The following is a 26,663-nucleotide window of genomic DNA, read 5'->3' as shown; positions in this document are numbered from 1 at the left end:
ACCAATGAGGTTCTTTCTCGTGTTACAAAGCACGTTTGAGCTTCAGCAAGAACCAATGAGGTTCATTCTCGTGTTACGCAGGACGTTTGAGCTTCAGCAAGAACCAATGAGGTTCATTCTCGTGTTATGCAGCACGTTTGAGCTTCAGCAAGAACCAATGAGGTTCATTCTCGTGTTACGCAGCACGTTTGAGCTTCAGCAAGGACCAATGAGCTTCATTCTCGTGTTACGCAGCACGTTTGAGCTTCCAATGAGGTTCATTCTCGTGTTACGCAGCACGTTTGAGCTTCAGCAAGAACCAATGAGGTTCATTCTCGTGTTACGCAGCACGTTTGAGCTTCAGCAAGGACCAATGAGCTTCATTCTCGTGTTACGCATCACGTTTGAGCTTCTGCAAGAACCAATGAGGTTCATTCTCGTGTTACGCATCACGTTTGAGCTTCTGCAAGAACCAATGAGGTTCATTCTCGTGTTACGCAGCACGTTTGAGCTTCAGCAAGAACCAATGAGGTTCATTCTCGTGTTACGCATCAAGTTTGAGCTTCAGCAAGTACCAGTGAGGTTCATTCTCGAGTTACAAAGCACGTTTGAGCTTCTGCAAGAACCAATGAGGTTCATTCTCGTGTTACGCAGCACGTTTGAGCTTCAGCAAGAACCAATGAGGTTCATTCTCGTGTTACGCAGCACGTTTGAGCTTCAGCAAGAACCAATGAGGATCATTCTCGTGTTACGCATCACGTTTGAGCTTCAGCAAGAACCAATGAGGTTCATTCTCGTGTTACGCATCACGTTTGAGCTTCAGCAAGAACCAATGAGGTTCATTCTCGTGTTACGCAGCACGTTTGAGCTTCAGCAAGAACCAATGTGGTTCATTCTCGTGTTACGCAGCACGTTTGAGCTTCTGCAAGAACCAATGTGGTTCATTCTCGTGTTACGCAGCACGTTTGAGCTTCAGCAAGAACCAATGAGGTTCATTCTCGTGTTACGCATCACGTTTGAGCTTCAGCAAGAACCAATGTGGTTCATTCTCGTGTTACGCAGCACGTTTGAGCTTCAGCAAGAACCAATGAGGTTCATTCTCGTGTTACGCAGCACGTTTGAGCTTCAGCAAGAACCAATGAGGTTCATTCTCGTGTTACGCAGCACGTTTGAGCTTCAGCAAGGACCAATGAGCTTCATTCTCGTGTTACGCAGCACGTTTGAGCTTCAGCAAGAACCAGTGAGGTTCATTCTCGTGTTACAAAGCACGTTTGAGCTTCTGCAAGAACCAATGAGGTTCATTCTCGTGTTACGCATCATGTTTGAGCTTCTGCAAGAACCAATGAGGTTCATTCTCGTGTTACGCAGCACGTTTGAGCTTCAGCAAGAACCAATGAGGATCATTCTCGTGTTACGCATCACGTTTGAGCTTCAGCAAGAACCAATGAGGTTCATTCTCGTGTTACGCATCACGTTTGAGCTTCAGCAAGAACCAATGTGGTTCATTCTCGTGTTACGCATTACGTTTGAACTTCAGCAAGAACCAATGAGGTTCATTCTCGTGTTACGCAGCACGTTTGAGCTTCAGCAAGAACCAATGAGGTTCTTTCTCGTGTTACAAAGCACGTTTGAGCTTCAGCAAGAACCAATGAGGTTCATTCTCGTGTTACGCAGGACGTTTGAGCTTCAGCAAGAACCAATGAGGTTCATTCTCGTGTTACGCAGCACGTTTGAGCTTCAGCAAGAACCAATGAGGTTCATTCTCGTGTTACGCAGCACGTTTAAGCTTCAGCAAGGACCAATGAGCTTCATTCTCGTGTTACGCAGCACGTTTGAGCTTCCAATGAGGTTCATTCTCGTGTTACGCAGCACGTTTGAGCTTCAGCAAGAACCAATGAGGTTCATTCTCGTGTTACGCAGCACGTTTGAGCTTCAGCAAGGACCAATGAGCTTCATTCTCGTGTTACGCAGCACGTTTGAGCTTCAGCAAGAACCAGTGAGGTTCATTCTCGTGTTACAAAGCACGTTTGAGCTTCTGCAAGAACCAATGAGGTTCATTCTCGTGTTACGCATCATGTTTGAGCTTCTGCAAGAACCAATGAGGTTCATTCTCGTGTTACGCAGCACGTTTGAGCTTCAGCAAGAACCAATGAGGATCATTCTCGTGTTACGCATCACGTTTGAGCTTCAGCAAGAACCAATGAGGTTCATTCTCGTGTTACGCATCACGTTTGAGCTTCAGCAAGAACCAATGTGGTTAATTCTCGTGTTACGCAGCACGTTTGAGCTTCTGCAAGAACCAATGTGGTTCATTCTCGTGTTACGCAGCACGTTTGAGCTTCAGCAAGAACCAATGAGGTTCATTCTCGTGTTACGCATCACGTTTGAGCTTCAGCAAGAACCAGTGAGGTTCATTCTCGTGTTACAAAGCACGTTTGAGCTTCTGCAAGAACCAATGAGGTTCATTCTCGTGTTACACAGCACGTTTGAGCTTCAGCAAGAACCAATGTGGTAAATTTTCGTGTTATGCAGCACGTTTGAGCTTCTGCAAGAACCAATGTAGTTCATTCTCGTGTTACGCAGCACGTTTGAGCTTCAGCAAGAACCAATGAGGTTCATTCTCGTGTTACGCAGCACGTTTGAGCTTCAGCAAGAACCAATGAGGTTCATTCTCGTGTTACAAAGCATGTTTGAGCTTCAGCAAGAACCAATGAGGTTCATTCTCGTGTTACGCAGCACGTTTGAGCTTCAGCAAGAATCAATGAGGTTCATTCTCGTGTTACGCAGCACGTTTGAGCTTCAGCAAGAACCAATGAGGTTCATTCTCGTGTTACGCAGCACGTTTGAGCTTCTGCAAGAACCAATGTGGTTCATTCTCGTGTTACGCATCACGTTTGAGCTTCAGCAAGAACCAATGAGGTTCATTCTCGTGTTATGCAGCACGTTTGAGCTTCAGCAAGAACCAATGTGGTTCATTCTCTCGTGTTACGCAGCACGTTTGAGCTTCTGCAAGAATCAATGTGGTTCATTCTCGTGTTACGCAGCACGTTTGAGCTTCAGCAAGAACCAATGAGGTTCATTCTCGTGTTACGCATCACGTTTGAGCTTCAGCAAGAACCAGTGAGGTTCATTCTCGTGTTACAAAGCACGTTTGAGCTTCTGCAAGAACCAATGAGGTTTATTCTTGTGTTACGCATCACGTTTGAGCTTCAGCAAGAACCAATGTGGTTCATTCTCGTGTTACGCAGCACGTTTGAGCTTCAGCAAGAACCAATGAGGTTCATTCTCGTGTTACAAAGCACGTTTGAGCTTCAGCAAGAACCAATGAGGTTCATTCTCGTGTTACGCAGCACGTTTGAGCTTCAGCAAGAACCAATGAGGTTCATTCTCGTGTTACGCAGCACGTTTGAGCTTCAGCAAGGACCAATGAGCTTCATTCTCGTGTTACGCAGCACGTTTGAGCTTCAGCAAGAACCAGTGAGGTTCATTCTCGTGTTACAAAGCACGTTTGAGCTTCTGCAAGAACCAATGAGGTTCATTCTCGTGTTACGCATTACGTTTGAACTTCAGCAAGAACCAATGAGGTTCATTCTCGTGTTACGCAGCACGTTTGAGCTTCAGCAAGAACCAATGAGGTTCATTCTCGTGTTACAAAGGACGTTTGAGCTTCAGCAAGAACCAATGAGGTTCATTCTCGTGTTACGCAGCACGTTTGAGCTTCAGCAAGAACCAATGAGGTTAATTCTCGTGTTACGCAGCACGTTTGAGCTTCAGCAAGGACCAATGAGCTTCATTCTCGTGTTACGCAGCACGTTTGAGCTTCAGCAAGAACCAGTGAGGTTCATTCTCGTGTTACAAAGCACGTTTGAGCTTCTGCAAGAACCAATGAGGTTCATTCTCGTGTTACGCATCACGTTTGAGCTTCTGCAAGAACCAATGAGGTTCATTCTCGTGTTACGCATCACGTTTGAGCTTCAGCAAGAACCAATGTGGTTCATTCTCGTGTTACGCAGCACGTTTGAACTTCAGCAAGAACCAATGAGGATCATTCTCATGTTACTTATCACGTTTGAGCTTCAGCAAGAACCAATGAGGTTCATTCTCGTGTTACGCAGCACGTTTGAGCTTCAGCAAGAACCAATGAGGTTCTTTCTCGTGTTACAAAGCACGTTTGAGCTTCAGCAAGAACCAATGAGGTTCATTCTCGTGTTACGCAGGACGTTTGAGCTTCAGCAAGAACCAATGAGGTTCATTCTCGTGTTACGCAGCACGTTTGAGCTTCAGCAAGAACCAATGAGGTTCATTCTCGTGTTACGCAGCACGTTTGAGCTTCAGCAAGGACCAATGAGCTTCATTCTCGTGTTACGCAGCACGTTTGAGCTTCCAATGAGGTTCATTCTCGTGTTACGCAGCACGTTTGAGCTTCAGCAAGAACCAATGAGGTTCATTCTCGTGTTACGCAGCACGTTTGAGCTTCAGCAAGGACCAATGAGCTTCATTCTCGTGTTACGCATCACGTTTGAGCTTCTGCAAGAACCAATGAGGTTCATTCTCGTGTTACGCATCACGTTTGAGCTTCTGCAAGAACCAATGAGGTTCATTCTCGTGTTACGCAGCACGTTTGAGCTTCAGCAAGAACCAATGAGGTTCATTCTCGTGTTACGCATCAAGTTTGAGCTTCAGCAAGTACCAGTGAGGTTCATTCTCGTGTTACAAAGCACGTTTGAGCTTCTGCAAGAACCAATGAGGTTCATTCTCGTGTTACGCAGCACGTTTGAGCTTCAGCAAGAACCAATGAGGTTCATTCTCGTGTTACGCAGCACGTTTGAGCTTCAGCAAGAACCAATGAGGATCATTCTCGTGTTACGCATCACGTTTGAGCTTCAGCAAGAACCAATGAGGTTCATTCTCGTGTTACGCATCACGTTTGAGCTTCAGCAAGAACCAATGAGGTTCATTCTCGTGTTACGCAGCACGTTTGAGCTTCAGCAAGAACCAATGTGGTTCATTCTCGTGTTACGCAGCACGTTTGAGCTTCTGCAAGAACCAATGTGGTTCATTCTCGTGTTACGCAGCACGTTTGAGCTTCAGCAAGAACCAATGAGGTTCATTCTCGTGTTACGCATCACGTTTGAGCTTCAGCAAGAACCAGTGAGGTTCATTCTCGTGTTACAAAGCACGTTTGAGCTTCTGCAAGAACCAATGAGGTTTATTCTTGTGTTACGCATCACGTTTGAGCTTCAGCAAGAACCAATGTGGTTCATTCTCGTGTTACGCAGCACGTTTGAGCTTCAGCAAGAACCAATGAGGTTCATTCTCGTGTTACGCAGCACGTTTGAGCTTCAGCAAGAACCAATGAGGTTCATTCTCGTGTTACGCAGCACGTTTGAGCTTCAGCAAGGACCAATGAGCTTCATTCTCGTGTTACGCAGCACGTTTGAGCTTCAGCAAGAACCAGTGAGGTTCATTCTCGTGTTACAAAGCACGTTTGAGCTTCAGCAAGAACCAATGAGGTTCATTCTCGTGTTACGCATCATGTTTGAGCTTCTGCAAGAACCAATGAGGTTCATTCTCGTGTTACGCAGCACGTTTGAGCTTCAGCAAGAACCAATGAGGATCATTCTCGTGTTACGCATCACGTTTGAGCTTCAGCAAGAACCAATGAGGTTCATTCTCGTGTTACGCATCACGTTTGAGCTTCAGCAAGAACCAATGTGGTTAATTCTCGTGTTACGCAGCACGTTTGAGCTTCTGCAAGAACCAATGTGGTTCATTCTCGTGTTACGCAGCACGTTTGAGCTTCAGCAAGAACCAATGAGGTTCATTCTCGTGTTACGCATCACGTTTGAGCTTCAGCAAGAACCAGTGAGGTTCATTCTCGTGTTACAAAGCACGTTTGAGCTTCTGCAAGAACCAATGAGGTTCATTCTCGTGTTACACAGCACGTTTGAGCTTCAGCAAGAACCAATGTGGTTAATTTTCGTGTTATGCAGCACGTTTGAGCTTCTGCAAGAACCAATGTAGTTCATTCTCGTGTTACGCAGCACGTTTGAGCTTCAGCAAGAACCAATGAGGTTCATTCTCGTGTTACGCAGCACGTTTGAGCTTCAGCAAGAACCAATGAGGTTCATTCTCGTGTTACAAAGCATGTTTGAGCTTCAGCAAGAACCAATGAGGTTCATTCTCGTGTTACGCAGCACGTTTGAGCTTCAGCAAGAATCAATGAGGTTCATTCTCGTGTTACGCAGCACGTTTGAGCTTCAGCAAGAACCAATGAGGTTCATTCTCGTGTTACGCAGCACGTTTGAGCTTCTGCAAGAACCAATGTGGTTCATTCTCGTGTTACGCATCACGTTTGAGCTTCAGCAAGAACCAATGAGGTTCATTCTCGTGTTATGCAGCACGTTTGAGCTTCAGCAAGAACCAATGTGGTTCATTCTCTCGTGTTACGCAGCACGTTTGAGCTTCTGCAAGAATCAATGTGGTTCATTCTCGTGTTACGCAGCACGTTTGAGCTTCAGCAAGAACCAATGAGGTTCATTCTCGTGTTACGCATCACGTTTGAGCTTCAGCAAGAACCAGTGAGGTTCATTCTCGTGTTACAAAGCACGTTTGAGCTTCTGCAAGAACCAATGAGGTTTATTCTTGTGTTACGCATCACGTTTGAGCTTCAGCAAGAACCAATGTGGTTCATTCTCGTGTTACGCAGCACGTTTGAGCTTCAGCAAGAACCAATGAGGTTCATTCTCGTGTTACAAAGCACGTTTGAGCTTCAGCAAGAACCAATGAGGTTCATTCTCGTGTTACGCAGCACGTTTGAGCTTCAGCAAGAACCAATGAGGTTCATTCTCGTGTTACGCAGCACGTTTGAGCTTCAGCAAGGACCAATGAGCTTCATTCTCGTGTTACGCAGCACGTTTGAGCTTCAGCAAGAACCAGTGAGGTTCATTCTCGTGTTACAAAGCACGTTTGAGCTTCTGCAAGAACCAATGAGGTTCATTCTCGTGTTACGCATCACGTTTGAGCTTCTGCAAGAACCAATGAGGTTCATTCTCGTGTTACGCATCACGTTTGAGCTTCAGCAAGAACCAATGTGGTTCATTCTCGTGTTACGCAGCACGTTTGAACTTCAGCAAGAACCAATGAGGATCATTCTCATGTTACTTATCACGTTTGAGCTTCAGCAAGAACCAATGAGGTTCATTCTCGTGTTACGCAGCACGTTTGAGCTTCAGCAAGAACCAATGAGGTTCTTTCTCGTGTTACAAAGCACGTTTGAGCTTCAGCAAGAACCAATGAGGTTCATTCTCGTGTTACGCAGGACGTTTGAGCTTCAGCAAGAACCAATGAGGTTCATTCTCGTGTTACGCAGCACGTTTGAGCTTCAGCAAGAACCAATGAGGTTCATTCTCGTGTTACGCAGCACGTTTGAGCTTCAGCAAGGACCAATGAGCTTCATTCTCGTGTTACGCAGCACGTTTGAGCTTCCAATGAGGTTCATTCTCGTGTTACGCAGCACGTTTGAGCTTCAGCAAGAACCAATGAGGTTCATTCTCGTGTTACGCAGCACGTTTGAGCTTCAGCAAGGACCAATGAGCTTCATTCTCGTGTTACGCATCACGTTTGAGCTTCTGCAAGAACCAATGAGGTTCATTCTCGTGTTACGCATCACGTTTGAGCTTCTGCAAGAACCAATGAGGTTCATTCTCGTGTTACGCAGCACGTTTGAGCTTCAGCAAGAACCAATGAGGTTCATTCTCGTGTTACGCATCAAGTTTGAGCTTCAGCAAGTACCAGTGAGGTTCATTCTCGTGTTACAAAGCACGTTTGAGCTTCTGCAAGAACCAATGAGGTTCATTCTCGTGTTACGCAGCACGTTTGAGCTTCAGCAAGAACCAATGAGGTTCATTCTCGTGTTACGCAGCACGTTTGAGCTTCAGCAAGAACCAATGAGGATCATTCTCGTGTTACGCATCACGTTTGAGCTTCAGCAAGAACCAATGAGGTTCATTCTCGTGTTACGCATCACGTTTGAGCTTCAGCAAGAACCAATGAGGTTCATTCTCGTGTTACGCAGCACGTTTGAGCTTCAGCAAGAACCAATGTGGTTCATTCTCGTGTTACGCAGCACGTTTGAGCTTCTGCAAGAACCAATGTGGTTCATTCTCGTGTTACGCAGCACGTTTGAGCTTCAGCAAGAACCAATGAGGTTCATTCTCGTGTTACGCATCACGTTTGAGCTTCAGCAAGAACCAGTGAGGTTCATTCTCGTGTTACAAAGCACGTTTGAGCTTCTGCAAGAACCAATGAGGTTTATTCTTGTGTTACGCATCACGTTTGAGCTTCAGCAAGAACCAATGTGGTTCATTCTCGTGTTACGCAGCACGTTTGAGCTTCAGCAAGAACCAATGAGGTTCATTCTCGTGTTACGCAGCACGTTTGAGCTTCAGCAAGAACCAATGAGGTTCATTCTCGTGTTACGCAGCACGTTTGAGCTTCAGCAAGGACCAATGAGCTTCATTCTCGTGTTACGCAGCACGTTTGAGCTTCAGCAAGAACCAGTGAGGTTCATTCTCGTGTTACAAAGCACGTTTGAGCTTCAGCAAGAACCAATGAGGTTCATTCTCGTGTTACGCATCATGTTTGAGCTTCTGCAAGAACCAATGAGGTTCATTCTCGTGTTACGCAGCACGTTTGAGCTTCAGCAAGAACCAATGAGGATCATTCTCGTGTTACGCATCACGTTTGAGCTTCAGCAAGAACCAATGAGGTTCATTCTCGTGTTACGCATCACGTTTGAGCTTCAGCAAGAACCAATGTGGTTAATTCTCGTGTTACGCAGCACGTTTGAGCTTCTGCAAGAACCAATGTGGTTCATTCTCGTGTTACGCAGCACGTTTGAGCTTCAGCAAGAACCAATGAGGTTCATTCTCGTGTTACGCATCACGTTTGAGCTTCAGCAAGAACCAGTGAGGTTCATTCTCGTGTTACAAAGCACGTTTGAGCTTCTGCAAGAACCAATGAGGTTCATTCTCGTGTTACACAGCACGTTTGAGCTTCAGCAAGAACCAATGTGGTTAATTTTCGTGTTATGCAGCACGTTTGAGCTTCTGCAAGAACCAATGTAGTTCATTCTCGTGTTACGCAGCACGTTTGAGCTTCAGCAAGAACCAATGAGGTTCATTCTCGTGTTACGCAGCACGTTTGAGCTTCAGCAAGAACCAATGAGGTTCATTCTCGTGTTACAAAGCATGTTTGAGCTTCAGCAAGAACCAATGAGGTTCATTCTCGTGTTACGCAGCACGTTTGAGCTTCAGCAAGAATCAATGAGGTTCATTCTCGTGTTACGCAGCACGTTTGAGCTTCAGCAAGAACCAATGAGGTTCATTCTCGTGTTACGCAGCACGTTTGAGCTTCTGCAAGAACCAATGTGGTTCATTCTCGTGTTACGCATCACGTTTGAGCTTCAGCAAGAACCAATGAGGTTCATTCTCGTGTTATGCAGCACGTTTGAGCTTCAGCAAGAACCAATGTGGTTCATTCTCTCGTGTTACGCAGCACGTTTGAGCTTCTGCAAGAATCAATGTGGTTCATTCTCGTGTTACGCAGCACGTTTGAGCTTCAGCAAGAACCAATGAGGTTCATTCTCGTGTTACGCATCACGTTTGAGCTTCAGCAAGAACCAGTGAGGTTCATTCTCGTGTTACAAAGCACGTTTGAGCTTCTGCAAGAACCAATGAGGTTTATTCTTGTGTTACGCATCACGTTTGAGCTTCAGCAAGAACCAATGTGGTTCATTCTCGTGTTACGCAGCACGTTTGAGCTTCAGCAAGAACCAATGAGGTTCATTCTCGTGTTACAAAGCACGTTTGAGCTTCAGCAAGAACCAATGAGGTTCATTCTCGTGTTACGCAGCACGTTTGAGCTTCAGCAAGAACCAATGAGGTTCATTCTCGTGTTACGCAGCACGTTTGAGCTTCAGCAAGGACCAATGAGCTTCATTCTCGTGTTACGCAGCACGTTTGAGCTTCAGCAAGAACCAGTGAGGTTCATTCTCGTGTTACAAAGCACGTTTGAGCTTCTGCAAGAACCAATGAGGTTCATTCTCGTGTTACGCATCACGTTTGAGCTTCTGCAAGAACCAATGAGGTTCATTCTCGTGTTACGCATCACGTTTGAGCTTCAGCAAGAACCAATGTGGTTCATTCTCGTGTTACGCAGCACGTTTGAACTTCAGCAAGAACCAATGAGGATCATTCTCATGTTACTTATCACGTTTGAGCTTCAGCAAGAACCAATGAGGTTCATTCTCGTGTTACGCAGCACGTTTGAGCTTCAGCAAGAACCAATGAGGTTCTTTCTCGTGTTACAAAGCACGTTTGAGCTTCAGCAAGAACCAATGAGGTTCATTCTCGTGTTACGCAGGACGTTTGAGCTTCAGCAAGAACCAATGAGGTTCATTCTCGTGTTACGCAGCACGTTTGAGCTTCAGCAAGAACCAATGAGGTTCATTCTCGTGTTACGCAGCACGTTTGAGCTTCAGCAAGGACCAATGAGCTTCATTCTCGTGTTACGCAGCACGTTTGAGCTTCCAATGAGGTTCATTCTCGTGTTACGCAGCACGTTTGAGCTTCAGCAAGAACCAATGAGGTTCATTCTCGTGTTACGCAGCACGTTTGAGCTTCAGCAAGGACCAATGAGCTTCATTCTCGTGTTACGCATCACGTTTGAGCTTCTGCAAGAACCAATGAGGTTCATTCTCGTGTTACGCATCACGTTTGAGCTTCTGCAAGAACCAATGAGGTTCATTCTCGTGTTACGCAGCACGTTTGAGCTTCAGCAAGAACCAATGAGGTTCATTCTCGTGTTACGCATCAAGTTTGAGCTTCAGCAAGTACCAGTGAGGTTCATTCTCGTGTTACAAAGCACGTTTGAGCTTCTGCAAGAACCAATGAGGTTCATTCTCGTGTTACGCAGCACGTTTGAGCTTCAGCAAGAACCAATGAGGTTCATTCTCGTGTTACGCAGCACGTTTGAGCTTCAGCAAGAACCAATGAGGATCATTCTCGTGTTACGCATCACGTTTGAGCTTCAGCAAGAACCAATGAGGTTCATTCTCGTGTTACGCATCACGTTTGAGCTTCAGCAAGAACCAATGAGGTTCATTCTCGTGTTACGCAGCACGTTTGAGCTTCAGCAAGAACCAATGTGGTTCATTCTCGTGTTACGCAGCACGTTTGAGCTTCTGCAAGAACCAATGTGGTTCATTCTCGTGTTACGCAGCACGTTTGAGCTTCAGCAAGAACCAATGAGGTTCATTCTCGTGTTACGCATCACGTTTGAGCTTCAGCAAGAACCAGTGAGGTTCATTCTCGTGTTACAAAGCACGTTTGAGCTTCTGCAAGAACCAATGAGGTTTATTCTTGTGTTACGCATCACGTTTGAGCTTCAGCAAGAACCAATGTGGTTCATTCTCGTGTTACGCAGCACGTTTGAGCTTCAGCAAGAACCAATGAGGTTCATTCTCGTGTTACGCAGCACGTTTGAGCTTCAGCAAGAACCAATGAGGTTCATTCTCGTGTTACGCAGCACGTTTGAGCTTCAGCAAGGACCAATGAGCTTCATTCTCGTGTTACGCAGCACGTTTGAGCTTCAGCAAGAACCAGTGAGGTTCATTCTCGTGTTACAAAGCACGTTTGAGCTTCAGCAAGAACCAATGAGGTTCATTCTCGTGTTACGCATCATGTTTGAGCTTCTGCAAGAACCAATGAGGTTCATTCTCGTGTTACGCAGCACGTTTGAGCTTCAGCAAGAACCAATGAGGATCATTCTCGTGTTACGCATCACGTTTGAGCTTCAGCAAGAACCAATGAGGTTCATTCTCGTGTTACGCATCACGTTTGAGCTTCAGCAAGAACCAATGTGGTTAATTCTCGTGTTACGCAGCACGTTTGAGCTTCTGCAAGAACCAATGTGGTTCATTCTCGTGTTACGCAGCACGTTTGAGCTTCAGCAAGAACCAATGAGGTTCATTCTCGTGTTACGCATCACGTTTGAGCTTCAGCAAGAACCAGTGAGGTTCATTCTCGTGTTACAAAGCACGTTTGAGCTTCTGCAAGAACCAATGAGGTTCATTCTCGTGTTACACAGCACGTTTGAGCTTCAGCAAGAACCAATGTGGTTAATTTTCGTGTTATGCAGCACGTTTGAGCTTCTGCAAGAACCAATGTAGTTCATTGTCGTGTTACGCAGCACGTTTGAGCTTCAGCAAGAACCAATGAGGTTCATTCTCGTGTTACGCAGCACGTTTGAGCTTCAGCAAGAACCAATGAGGTTCATTCTCGTGTTACAAAGCATGTTTGAGCTTCAGCAAGAACCAATGAGGTTCATTCTCGTGTTACGCAGCACGTTTGAGCTTCAGCAAGAATCAATGAGGTTCATTCTCGTGTTACGCAGCACGTTTGAGCTTCAGCAAGAACCAATGAGGTTCATTCTCGTGTTACGCAGCACGTTTGAGCTTCTGCAAGAACCAATGTGGTTCATTCTCGTGTTACGCATCACGTTTGAGCTTCAGCAAGAACCAATGAGGTTCATTCTCGTGTTATGCAGCACGTTTGAGCTTCAGCAAGAACCAATGTGGTTCATTCTCTCGTGTTACGCAGCACGTTTGAGCTTCTGCAAGAATCAATGTGGTTCATTCTCGTGTTACGCAGCACGTTTGAGCTTCAGCAAGAACCAATGAGGTTCATTCTCGTGTTACGCATCACGTTTGAGCTTCAGCAAGAACCAGTGAGGTTCATTCTCGTGTTACAAAGCACGTTTGAGCTTCTGCAAGAACCAATGAGGTTTATTCTTGTGTTACGCATCACGTTTGAGCTTCAGCAAGAACCAATGTGGTTCATTCTCGTGTTACGCAGCACGTTTGAGCTTCAGCAAGAACCAATGAGGTTCATTCTCGTGTTACAAAGCACGTTTGAGCTTCAGCAAGAACCAATGAGGTTCATTCTCGTGTTACGCAGCACGTTTGAGCTTCAGCAAGAACCAATGAGGTTCATTCTCGTGTTACGCAGCACGTTTGAGCTTCAGCAAGGACCAATGAGCTTCATTCTCGTGTTACGCAGCACGTTTGAGCTTCAGCAAGAACCAGTGAGGTTCATTCTCGTGTTACAAAGCACGTTTGAGCTTCTGCAAGAACCAATGAGGTTCATTCTCGTGTTACGCATCACGTTTGAACTTCAGCAAGAACCAATGAGGTTCATTCTCGTGTTACGCAGCACGTTTGAGCTTCAGCAAGAACCAATGAGGTTCATTCTCGTGTTACAAAGGACGTTTGAGCTTCAGCAAGAACCAATGAGGTTCATTCTCGTGTTACGCAGCACGTTTGAGCTTCAGCAAGAACCAATGAGGTTAATTCTCGTGTTACGCAGCACGTTTGAGCTTCAGCAAGGACCAATGAGCTTCATTCTCGTGTTACGCAGCACGTTTGAGCTTCAGCAAGAACCAGTGAGGTTCATTCTCGTGTTACAAAGCACGTTTGAGCTTCTGCAAGAACCAGTGAGGTTCATTCTCGTGTTACAAAGCACGTTTGAGCTTCTGCAAGAACCAATGAGGTTCATTCTCGTGTTACAAAGCACGATTGAGCTTCAGCAAGAACCAATGAGGTTCATTCTCGTGTTACGCAGCACGTTTGAGCTTCAGCAAGAACCAATGTGGTTCATTCTCGTGTTACGCAGCACGTTTGAGCTTCAGCAAGAACCAATGTGGTTCATTCTCGTGTTATGCAGCACGTTTGAGCTTCTGCAAGAACCAATGTGGTTAATTCTCGTGTTACGCAGCACGGTTGAGCTTCTGCAAGAACCAATGTGGTTCATTCTCGTGTTACGCAGCACGTTTGAGCTTCAGCAAGAACCAATGAGGTTCATTCTCGTGTTACGCATCACGTTTGAGCTTCAGCAAGAACCAGTGAGGTTCATTCTCCTGTTACAAAGCACGTTTGAGCTTCTGCAAGAACCAATGAGGTTCATTCTTGTGTTTCGCATCATGTTTGAGCTTCTGCAAGAACCAATGAGGTTCATTCTCGTGTTACGCAGCACGTTTGAGCTTCAGCAAGAACCAATGAGGATCATTCTCGTTTTACGCATCACGTTTGAGCTTCAGCAAGAACCAATGAGGTTCATTCTCGTGTTACGCAGCACGTTTGAGCTTCAGCAAGAGGTTTGTTCTTGTGCGTCAAGCATGTTCGGTTGAGTTTCTGTTTAAGTTCGCTGATCAATGTTTATCTGTGAATAAAAGCTTAAATTCAACCTGTTCATCATATAAAGCCATCGAGTCTCTTCAGAAATTTTGGACTAAACCACTCAATTCATATGGATTAGTTTTACAATCTCTTTGTGGTAGTGTGGTAGTTGACTGACAATGGAGGGACAAAAATCTCTCAGATTTCATTACAGAATATCTTCATTTGTTCTCGAAAGACGAACGAAAATCTTACGTGTTTGGAACGACATGAGTGAGTAAATTATGATCTTTGGGTGAAGTATCCCTTTAAAGAAAAGGTAATAAGAAATAGACTGAAATATTTCAATAGTCCATCCAGAAAAAGAGCTAAAAATGAATGTGAGCCGCTCAGAACATCTGATGAGAAATATTAGAGCTCATATTGAGATCACAATACCAGTACTTCTTTGCAAAGGTAACAATGTGTCAATAAAATGAATAGGGATGCACCAATATAAATTTTTTGGCTGATACCGATAATTCTTTATATTTAAAAGTCGATAACCGATATATTGGCCGATAAATCTAAGTCCAAATTTGTATATAATTTTTGAGAGCCTCGTTACAAAAACAAAAGTCTGTCTCAACATTAAATTCATGTCCCAATCACACAGTTATGATGATCTCATTATAATTTTATGTAGCCGATATGACAGACTTGCGCTGCACATGTTGCACTGAACTGTATTTTACATTTTTTTAAAGTGATTCCAATCACATTTCAAGTAATTCAAAAACATCATGTTGCATCTTAACTGAAGGAAAATAATCCATTATTTATCAGCTTACTATTTATCAGAACATCAAACAAATTTTCTTATTGGGCCGATAACGATAACATTAAAAATGAACAGATATCGCCGATACCGATATATCATGCATCCCTAAAAATGAACAGTGTAAGAATATAGCAACATTCAACGGATCAGTTCTCAAGCACATGACAGAACCAGTAATGGTCTCATATATTTATATATTCTGGCATTTTGATAAACCCAGATGATTTCCATATTTGTATACCATGGTAGGCTTTTCACACAGCCCTCCGAAGGTACTTTAAAGAACACCATGGTGCATGTCCAACATTGTTGTTTTTTTGTAAAAGCACACAATGTGCACATGCTCTACTATTCCATAAACTCTATGCCATTGCAAACGATGTGCAGTGGCATCACTGGTCCAGCAGAGCCACCATTACTGGATCAGATCAGCACTGGCACGTGCCTCTACTACCACAGTCACTCACTCACTGGCATTACATCATCGCTCACATGCTTCATAAATCCAACACACACACTTAAATACCCTGATACACTGTTTAATAATCACCGCATACGCGTATAACTCGATGACACAAACGCAAACGCGATGCATGAATGTAAACATGCAGGGTTGATGCATCAGACTCGCGCGCCGCAAAAACACACAACATTGACAGTAAAAACAGGAGATGGAGGCCTGTACACACACACACACACACACACACACAGCCCTCGTGCTTTAAAGATGACATCTCACTATACATGCACTAATAACGCATCTTCACCTTTCGAAGCGGCTCGCGCAACATGATCTATTAACAAGCATTACCAGCATCAGTGAATAGGCCTAGTGATGCTACTAACCAGTTACCGACGCGCTCAATAGTCTCTGTTTATCATAATAACATTATTAAATAGCATTTAACGACGGATGCACAATGAAGATCCAGCGTTCACCTGATCGCATTACATAATGCGTGTTTCTGCTCATGCAAAATGATGCATCACTGAATCCGCATCCCTCCATGACAACAGCAGCATCCAGTGCCTCGAGTCTCTCCATCTCTCTCACACACACATACACATACACATACACACATACTCACTGTCTCACCGCGGATCCGTCAGTCCGTGTGTCTGTCCGTTCGTTCGGATGCTGATCTGCCGTTGCGAGCGAACGAACGAACGCGATGCGTTGCCGCTGACGCCCGCGTTGAAGATGAAGTGCGCGCGCGCATCAGCTGAGAGACACACCCACCTGAGCCCCGCCCCTTTTGGACGCGGGCAGCCACGCCCCCTTCCCGCATATAATTTAAACGGTAACACGGTGCGTTAGTTAACATTAGTTAACTACATTAATTAGCATGAACTAATAATAAACTGCACGTATACAGCCTTTGTTAATGTTGATTTCAACATTTACTAATACTTTATTAAAATCTTGTTAACATTAGTTAACGCACTGTGAACTAACATGAACTAAAAATGAATGACTGTATTTCTATTAACTAACATTAACAAAGATTAACAAATACAGTACTAACAAATGTATTGCTCATGATTAGTTCATGTTAGTTAATACATTAACTAATGTTAACTAATGAACCTTATTGTAAAGTGGGTTACACATTATTTTAAGGTGTCATTGTTACACTGTAATTATACATTAAAAGTCCCCCTGTGGTGAAACTCCAGCGTTTAATGTTGTTTATGTGTCTATGTGGTGTGTTTAATCTGCTTTAAGACAAAGCATGTGTAAGTTCATAAGTCGACAGCATTGCTGAGTATTTCCTCCTTAAAACTGCAGTGAACCAAAGACAGTCTCAAACACACGCTTTGAAATCGCTGGTGTTTCTGACGTCACAAACTACCTTGTAACCAATCAGATCAACGTGCGATCGTCAACCAGTGGATCTCTGAGCTGAGTGAGTGAGTGGAGGTGGGGCTCATTTGCATATTCATAGAGCCGCGCATACTAAATGAGGCGAGGGTGTCGAGTTACAGTCAAGATATTATAAGGCATTTTTTCAAGGAAAATTTTTTTAAATATGTCATTTTGGTGATCAAAGATGAGTTTTAAGGGATAAAGTTATTGACTACAGTGGGACTTACTAGTACCAAGTGATAATAATTAACTACATGTACTTACTATAGGGTTAGGATTGGGGTTTGGTTTAGTTGCGTGTAATTATGCATAATTTTTAGTTATTACTATTAATGTCACTGTAAAATAAAGTGTTACCATGTCGTTGTTGTTTTTTTGGTGTGGGTTAGAATTGATCTTACTTTCCTAAAAACTTTCTTTTTTTTATGAATCCAACTTTAAGAATCTTTATTAAATTATGAATTAATTTCATTATTAAAACCAAAAGCTGCATCTGTTAAGATGAGTGTATTTTTTTAACTAACATGAACAAAGAACAACTGTATCTTAAATGACATTAACAAAAATTAATAAACGCTGTGAAAATAAATACATTGTCAATGTTAACAACTGCTTTTCATCAGTAAAGATACAGGAAATAAAGTGAGATCGTCGTATTGTTCAAAGCATCATCTTCATTTAAATGTGCAAAGATTCATCAGGCATAAATAACATCATCAGAACGAATATATATTATGCATGCATTACTTTAAAAACAAACTTTTGAGATGAAGATTGTTTCCTCCTCATGATAAACACGGTCCTTTCAGTGCAAATATCAGCTTTCCTTCAATCCTACCCTTCAGTTCAGACCTTAATCTCGGTTTAACATCCACAACTAACCCTGCCGTTGATAAACGTCACGTTAATATTTCTCTCTCCCCATTCACAAAATCATCTGTGACATTAACAACTTCTCAAGGTTACTATGGCGATGGTCTCCATCCAACTGGAGCACAAGCTGGTGTCATGTGACGGAGGAGAACGAGTCTAATTAGAGCTGAGAAATTAAGGCACGACTTCCCATGATGCCACTGTTACCATGAAGGTTCATGTAGTGAACAGTCCAGATCATTAACACGTCTGAAGCTCAACTGTGGACAAGAAACAATGAAGATATGATCTTTTTTCTTGTTGTATTACACACAATTAAATGCAATGGCTTCACCAGACATGAGCAAAAATTGTGTGTTTCCTCTTTAAACACAGTATTTGTTGAAATCACAGTGTTTGCCATGTCTCAAAATGAAAGATTATTGTGAAATATGCAGTGAGATTCATTCAAAAATTAGATTTTACACTCTCTAAATATATCAGAACAATCTGTGCATTATATTCTGAATGTGAACTTTTGTATCACATTTAAATCATTATTTGCTTATAATCTTTTCCTCGATGAGACGAAAGAAAGATTTGTACAACATGACAGAAACACGTCATAATTACACTGAAATAACAGAATATCAGACGACAAATGGTACAATATTATTGTTTAAAAGAGGGAAATACAAATACAGTATGAGACAGAATTCATATGATTCATCAAGATCAATGTTAGCTAGAAAATGTAATGCTTATCTGTAGTTTTGAAGGAGCAGGTGATTTAAAGGGACAGTGCACCTAAAAAAAAAAAATTTGAATGTTATTTTTTAAGAGTTATTTATTCATCTTCATGTTGTTCCAAACCTGTAAGAGCCTCTTTCTTCTATTGAACACAAAAGAAGATATTTTGAAGAATGTTTTGAAGAAATCGTTTTTGGACCCCATTGACTTCCATAGCATTTTTTTCATCCAGGTTTAGAACGCGGAGGGTGAATAAATAACAGAATTTTTATTTTATTTTTTTGGTTGGAGTATCCCTTTAACAGCTCTAAAACCTCTTTTCAGACACGTGACGTTACAAAATAAAAGTCCTTCCAGGAAGCTCAAGGCACACTGAGGATCGGTGTTTGATTCATATATCCACAGAAATCACGCCAGCGAGATGAAATCAGCCCTGAATATCTTACTTTTCACACTTTACAAGATCCAAACTCACCCTTTAAGTGAATAAGAACTTTTACACTGTATGTGCATTAGAAAGCAGACTCTGATCGGGTCTCAGTCCACTTTCGGTTCACACCTGGTCAGATACAACATTATACTGAGTCTTATATGATTTCCTCTTATTTATGCATACTGTAAATTGAATATTAAATATGATCATGCAGCATAAAGGCTTGTTGAGTTCATTTAGAGCGTTCACATGTAATTCTGCTCTTAAACCCCTGAAACAAACCGAGTGTGACTTCAGTGGTTTCTGTATTTGGTCCGAGAGTAAACTGAGTTTTACTGCGTGAAGCACCTCAAGACATGTTGGAATGATCATACTTACAGAAAAACTACATTTCCCATAATTCTGGCAGTAATGATAGTAGTAGTGCTGAAGTGAAGCCAATATTGAGCCAATACTGAACTGAATTATAATTGAAGTAGCAAACAGGATACAGAATTGTAAATGAAGTTAATTTAATTAAATATTGTTCAGGTGAAATAAATAAATAAGCCCTTACAGTTTTTGCCCATCCCCCACATTGTATTCTATTGTTCTTTATTTTTTTAACCGTGCAAAAATAAAAATAAAATCATAAAAGTAAAATAGAATAAAATCCAAAACATTTCATTTTTCACTATGAATTATTCATAAATATGCTCTCGTCATCACACGACAATTAGGCTATTTTTAAGAAAAATTTGATTTTTCATTTTTAGAATGAAGAAATTTGTTTTTAATTCATAAACAGCAGCTGTGCTTCTTTTCACTTAGAAATTCAATGTGAATCTTATTGTAAAAAATTAAATGTGATTTTATGGATTATTATGGTAGACGACTTCATTTGGTGCTGCATGACCAACGTTTGCTAATTGCTGTAACAATATTAGAGAAAAATGGCAAATTAATTCAGACAAATATAAACAAACAAATGTTATTTAGTCCAAATTAATTGTGCTTTATCAAAATATATGTTTCAGTGTTATTATAGTTAACTGACACTAAAATTAAAGCATTAAAACATGTTGGTGTTTAAAATAAAACAAACATTACCTGAATGTGTATATTAACAAAGTAATATAAAAAACTTAAACTTATTTTATTTCAGTAACATTTTCATTTAGTTCTTGATGTACTGAAATAACTCAAACTAAAATTGAAATAAAAATCGGACATAAAAATAAAATAAAAATGACAGCAAAAATAATTAAAATGAAAACGGAAAATATAAAAATAAAAACCAAAATATTAATAAAAACTATCATATTCTCTCAATGATGTTTTGAATTTCTTTGAACTTTAACATAGTAAATAATGTTATTATAGTTAACTGAAACAAAAAAAAATGTTGTTGCTTAAAATAAAACAAATGATAACTGAATTTATTTGAACAAAATAAAATAAAAATATAAACTTAAACTTATTTTATTTCAGTAACATTTCTCATTTTCATTTAGTTCAACTTGATGTACTGAAATAAACTAAAACTGAAATAAAAAACAGACATTAAAAAAACCCGAAATGACAACAATAAAAATTAAAATGAAAACGGAAAATATATATAAAAAACAAAACAATTTAAAATATTTACAAAAACTACAGTATCACACTATCTCAGTGAAGTTTCGAATTTCTTTGAACCGTAAATACTTCCTGTCATTCCAATTCTACATCCTGTATGACCAATTCAACTCAAATTCACCCTGAATTTCATAAACGCTGAATTCTGCATGTGTTTGCCCGATCGCGTTTGTTTCCCGTCATGAGAAATAAAGTGCATAAATCAACTGAACCTCTTTACTTTATAGAGGTTAAACTCGATACGACTTTACTCCTCCCTCTCAGCTCGACCAATCAGAGGCTCCGTATCACTGTCGTCTCCGCCCACGCTCAGGTAGTCACATGACCTGACGGGTTCTGGCCGAGCCTTGATGGCGAAAGCACACGCGGTGAGAGAGAAGAGCAAACCCAACATCTGGATGAAGAAGCTTTCCCCGAGGATCAGGCTGCGGCTCGGCTGAGATCCGGGGTTCCCTCGCTGCAGGTTGTGTTCGATCACACACATGCACGCCACACACACACCCAGCACCGACACACAGCTGACCGCTGAAATCAGAGGAACACACACATTAGTAGAAGAAATGCAAAGCTTGATGAATTCATCTTGGCACACTGCAATAAATGCTTTTCTTTCTTACTATTTTTGTGTCATTTAAGTCCAAATATCTAAAAAGTCTTAAATCAAGATGTATTTGTGTCTCGTTTCACTCCAAATGTCTAAAAATTCTTAAATCAAGATGTATTTGTGTCTCGTTTCAGTCCAAATGTCTAAAAATTCTTAAATCAAGATGTATTTGTGTCTCGTTTCAGTCCAAATGTCTAAAAATTCTTAAATCAAGATGCATTTGTCTCGTTTCACTCCAAATGTCTAAAAATTCTTAAATCAAGATGTATTTTTGTCTCGTTTCAGTCCAAATATCAAAAAATCTTAAATTAAGATGTATTTTTATCTCGTTTCAGTCCAAATATCAAAAAATTCTAAAAATCAAGATGTATTTTTGTCTCGTTTCAGTCCAAATATCAAAAAATCTTAAATTAAGATGTATTTTTATCTCGTTTCAGTCCAAATATCAAAAAATTCTAAAAATCAAGAAGTATTTTTGTCTCGTTTCAGTCCAAATATTAAAAAATTCTTAAATCAAGATGTATTTTTATCTCGTTTCAGTCCAAATATTAAAAAATCCTTAAATCAAGATGTATTTTTGTCTTGTTTCAGTCCAAATATAAAAAAATCTTAAATTAAGATGTATTTTTATCTCGTTTCAGTCCAAATATTAAAAAATCCTTAAATCAAGATGTATTTTTGTCTTGTTTCAGTCCAAATATTAAAAAATCCTTAAATCAAGATGTAGTTTTGTCTAGTTTGACAAAACCAGTGAAATATCAACTGAGTTCTGCTCATATTTTATTACCATTTTCTAAACTATAGCGAATAAACTGTGATAATGTGAGAAATGTTGAAGGTGTCTGAATAAACTCTGGTTTGACTGTAGGAACGATCCCATCACACTCGTACAGTGAGTTCAGGTTGAGTGATGTCACCTGTGGAGACGTGCAGTGATGTCACCAGCTTGGATTGATTGACAGACGCTCCGAGGAAATCCATCAGGAATGAGGAGCTTGATAACAAGACGGCGCAGTAACTGAGAGCGGCCAGTGTATACAGGAGCCACATTCCCCATCCGTGCAAACCACCCAACGGACCTACACACACCAGAACAAGTCAAGTCTCCTTCATTTATACTGCGCTTTAACAATATAGAGTGTTTCACAGCAGCTTTACAGTGATAATAGGAGATTACAGTAACAGAGAGTGTTTAGGCTTTACAGCAGATCTAGAATAAAGCTATTGTCCAGCTAAAGTCAGTTTGATTGATTCACTTCCGATGTAAAGATCATTAGTTATTAACTTAGCGGCCGCTAACACGACACTGTTCTCACAGAAAACTCTTACGTTGTCTCTGTGAGAACGCTGACGGCTTGCACATGCGTATCAGTGTTTAGTCTACAGGTATGTGCTTTTGTACTTATATACAGTACTGTGCAAAAGTCTTAGGCATGTTAATATCCATGCGAACTGTAATCATTTTGACAACACTTTATCTGTACAGAGGTAAAGGGAAGGAGGCCTTCACAGCGGAGAGACTAGTTGACACTTCAGGATTGCGTTGTCACCGTGTCGAGGCGCAGGTCCTTCCTCAGACCTGGAGTGTGTGTGTGTGTGTGTGTGTGTGTGTCGAGGCGCTAGCCTAGAGATCTAGACGCACCCTAGCGTTAGCAAATGTAATTTGCAGCCAGTGTCGTCTAGCAACTCTCCATTGGCTTGCGAGCTGGAAAAAACAAACTCTAGTCAGGCCAATCACATCGTGTATAGAGTCGGGGGGCGGGCTTAACATAATGACAGCAGAGTTGTGACGGTTCCGCGTCTTTTTCTCTCCGTTTTGTCCTTCCGTCCGTCCACTCTGAGACAGCGTTTTGATTAATGAAAACTACGCTTTTTGAAAACGCTGCTTTCGTGTTGTAGTGTGGCCTGTAGTGTGGCCTGTAGCGTGGCCTGTAGTGTGGCCTGTAGTGTGGCCTGTAGCGTGGCCTGTAGTGTGGCCTGTAGTGTGGCCTGTAGCGTGGCCTGTAGCGTGGCCTGTAGTGGGGCCTGTAGTGTGGCCTGTAGTGTGGCCTGTAGTGGGGCCTGTAGTGGGGCCTGTAGTGTGGCCTGTAGTGTGGCCTGTAGTGTGGCCTGTAGTGTGGCCTGTAGTGTGGCCTGTAGCGTGGACTGTAGCGTGGCCTGTAGTGGGGCCTGTAGTGTGGCCTGTAGTGTGGCCTGTAGTGTGGCCTGTAGTGTGGCCTGTAGTGTGGCCTGTAGCGTGGCCTGTAGCGTGGCCTGTAGCGTGGCCTGTAGCGTGGCCTGTAGTGTGGCCTGTAGTGTGGCCTGTAGTGTGGACTGTAGCGTGGCCTGTAGCGTGGCCTGTAGTGTGGCCTGTAGTGTGGACTGTAGCGTGGACTGTAGTGTGGCCTGTAGCGTGGCCTGTAGCGTGGCCTGTAGCGTGGCCTGTAGTGTGGCCTGTAGTGTGGCCTGTAGCGTGGCCTGTAGTGTGGCCTGTAGTGTGGCCTGTAGCGTGGCCTGTAGTGTGGCCTGTAGTGTGGCCTGTAGTGTGGCCTGTAGTGGGGCCTGTAGTGGGGCCTGTAGCGTGGCCTGTAGCGTGGCCTGTAGTGTGGCCTGTAGTGGGGCCTGTAGTGTGGCCTGTAGTGTGGACTGTAGTGTGGACTGTAGCGTGGCCTGTAGTGTGGACTGTAGCGTGGCCTGTAGCGTGGACTGTAGTGTGGCCTGTAGTGTGGCCTGTAGTGTGGACTGTAGCGTGGCCTGTAGTGTGGACTGTAGCGTGGCCTGTAGTGTGGACTGTAGTGTGGACTGTAGCGTGGCCTGTAGCGTGGACTGTAGCGTGGCCTGTAGCGTGGCCTGTAGTGTGGCCTGTAGCGTGGCCTGTAGTGTGGCCTGTAGTGTGGCCTGTAGCGTGGACTGTAGTGTGGACTGTAGCGTGGCCTGTAGTGTGGCCTGTAGTGTGGCCTGTAGTGTGGCCTGTAGCGTGGCCTGTAGTGTGGACTGTAGCGTGGCCTGTAGTGTGGACTGTAGCGTGGCCTGTAGCGTGGCCTGTAGCGTGGCCTGTAGCGTGGCCTGTAGTGTGGCCTGTAGTGTGGCCTGTAGTGTGGACTGTAGTGTGGCCTGTAGTGTGGCCTGTAGTGTGGCCTGTAGTGTGGCCTGTAGTGTGGCCTGTAGTGTGGCCTGTAGTGTGGCCTGTAGTGTGGCCTGTAGTGTGGCCTGTAGCGTGGCCTGTAGTGTGGACTGTAGTGTGGCCTGTAGTGTGGCCTGTAGTGTGGCCTGTAGCGTGGCCTGTAGTGTGGACTGTAGCGTGGCCTGTAGCGTGGCCTGTAGTGTGGCCTGTAGTGTGGCCTGTAGTGTGGCCTGTAGTGTGGCCTGTAGTGTGGCCTGTAGTGTGGCCTGTAGTGTGGCCTGTAGCGTGGCCTGTAGTGTGGACTGTAGTGTGGCCTGTAGTGTGGCCTGTAGTGTGGCCTGTAGCGTGGCCTGTAGTGTGGACTGTAGCGTGGCCTGTAGCGTCGACTGTCAAAACGGAGGTATTTAAGAACGATGACGTAAGTTTAGTCATGTGACGCATATTTTACCAATAGATATTCATGTTTATAACGGTATTGTGCCTGTTATGTGCTGTTCACTGTCACACAGTTGCTAAAATGTGTTACTTTACACACTCTTCATATCACAGTCCTGCAAAGATGACAGAAAACTCACTCGCATTTGCTGTCCGGCGGTAAAACATGAGAGAAGTTTTAGCGTTTTAGACCAAACATATAACGGTGAGTGAGTGCAACCTGGACGCTTCAGGGAATGAAGAGATATTCAGCTAAATAAAATTATCCTGTCAGAAGACCTGCGAGATGACGTCGGAAAACGCTAGTGTGGACGGAGAGCGATTTTAAACGAAAATGCTGTTTTGAAATGTATCCGGATTAATGTAGACGTAGCCGTAGGGGTGGTATAATGCCCTTTTCACAAGATGTAAAACAAGTCTCTGATGTCCCCAGAGTGTGTGTGTGTGTGTGTGTGTGAAGTTTTAGCTCAAAACACCCCACAGATATTTTATACAGCATGTTAAAATTGTCACTTTTTGAGGGTGAGCAAAAACGCAAAGATTTTGTGTCTGTCCCTTTAAATGCAAATGAGCTGCTGCTCCCGGCACAGGGGGCGGAGCTAAAACAGCTTGCGTTCTGAAAATTTCACAAACTTTTAGCCTTTTATGTTCAAACCGGAGTCAGACAATGATGGAGAGACTCAAGAAGAAGTGACAACATGTAGAAGCAACTGGACATTTCTGAATGGTTAGTTGATGAGTTTTTGTGTAGTAGTTATCTTCTAGTCATTGATTAGCATATTCTGTCTTGATCATCTATAAATCACGTTCCTGGGGGCGGGGTTTATGTACATTTTAGGGTTTGTGATGTCACTAATCACTATCTTACATAAGCACTGTGTTTATAGGAAAATCCAGAAGTATCGGACCAAACCTGTGTCCGTGCGGTTCTGGTACGCGTTTATCGTGAAGGCCACGCCGTAGATGAGCTTGCTGTCGGGATTGGAGGAGTTCTGGACCTGGATCCAGTTTGGGTCTGCGATGGACGTGCACAGCGACACCAGAGTGAAGCACTGGCACACGGCCGCAGGGGTCAACGCCAGGGTCATGCTGAGGGAAAGATGGGATTTAAAAGCAGCACATTCTGTGTGGAAACAATAATTCAAGGGGAAAATGCACATATCATGCATCTTATGCACTGAATTCAAATGCTTTTGCACACTTTGAGCGTTTAAGGTTCCTCATAAACAGAAACACCAGCAATATTACTGTCTGGTGACACATATAAAGTGCACTTGTGTAGAGGATTGGGGCTAGTTGTCACATTAGTGAATATTATGGAATATTTCTCAGGGTTGTTTTTATTTAATTTTTACTTACAGTTAGACACAAACCTTAAAGTCTCTCTCTCTCCATATATATGTATATTATACCCTAGAGAGAATGTAACGTAATTAATAAACTACAAGATCACAACATAAAACAACCACGTGACAACCCGGTCCTGCCCTTTGGTCCAGATCACGTGACAAGTAGCCCCGGTCTCAGGACTGTAACTACCTCATTCAAAGCGCTATTAAGCATTACAAACCATTCGAGGATAACAAAACCAAAACAGAGATGAAATGTACATAATACCTGACAGAGTTCCGCGTGATGTCACCGAATGAAAACGACGTTTCTCACCTTGGCAGTCGAAGAATCGCTCGTGACATTATAACCGCTATAAAACATTCTCTACGCTAAACAAAGCGTCGATGTTCTACACCTCTCATGCTGGACGCGGATAAAGATGAACGATATGTCTTCTGGTCGCGTTATTTAAATCTCCAGCACATAAAAGCTCATCGTGGCGGTTTAAAACACGGAACGAATCAACAACATAAGCAGATGAAGAACACTGCGCATGCGCAGCTCCGCTCACACAGCGCCCTCTAGAGGCTCGACGCGCACATGCAGGACACACATGCACAGCACGAGACATCTGA

General features: G+C 42.9%; 1 protein-coding gene across 2 annotated transcripts; it reads right to left on the bottom strand.

Annotated features, from left to right (window-relative positions):
• Positions 1–17,556: 17,556 nt before the first annotated feature.
• Positions 17,557–26,570, bottom strand: LOC309499826 (uncharacterized protein). Of its 2 annotated transcripts, none has more exons than XM_082171317.1 (4): positions 26,362–26,570; positions 25,610–25,785; positions 22,076–22,237; positions 17,557–21,079 (listed from the first exon to the last, which is right to left on the bottom strand). In XM_082171317.1, the coding sequence occupies exons 1-4, from the start codon at positions 26,388–26,390 to the stop codon at positions 20,802–20,804; spliced, it is 645 nt and encodes a 214-aa protein (XP_082027443.1). In that variant the 5' UTR covers positions 26,391–26,570; the 3' UTR covers positions 17,557–20,801. The 2 variants fall into 2 exon arrangements, with proteins under 2 accessions (XP_082027443.1, XP_082027444.1); XM_082171318.1 differs by having other exon boundaries at positions 26,314–26,566.
• Between the last annotated feature and the right edge of the window lie 93 nt (positions 26,571–26,663).

This window comes from Leuciscus leuciscus (genome assembly GCF_965113295.1).
Source record: "Leuciscus leuciscus genome assembly, chromosome: 5".
NCBI lineage: Eukaryota > Metazoa > Chordata > Actinopteri > Cypriniformes > Leuciscidae > Leuciscus > Leuciscus leuciscus.
This window is presented reverse-complemented; position numbering and strand designations above follow the sequence as displayed.

What these genes read in the sequence shown, in the direction of transcription:
- LOC309499826 (XM_082171317.1), bottom strand. Translation starts at nt 26,390, where the DNA reads ATGTCACGAGCGATTCTTCGACTGCCAAG. An exon ending in GCGATTCTTCGACTGCCAAG is followed by an intron (nt 25,786 to 26,361) that starts GTGAGAAACGTC and finishes TCTTTCCCTCAG; the next exon opens with CATGACCCTGGCGTTGACCC. An exon ending in CCAGAACCGCACGGACACAG is followed by an intron (nt 22,238 to 25,609) that starts GTTTGGTCCGAT and finishes TGGTGTGTGTAG; the next exon opens with GTCCGTTGGGTGGTTTGCAC.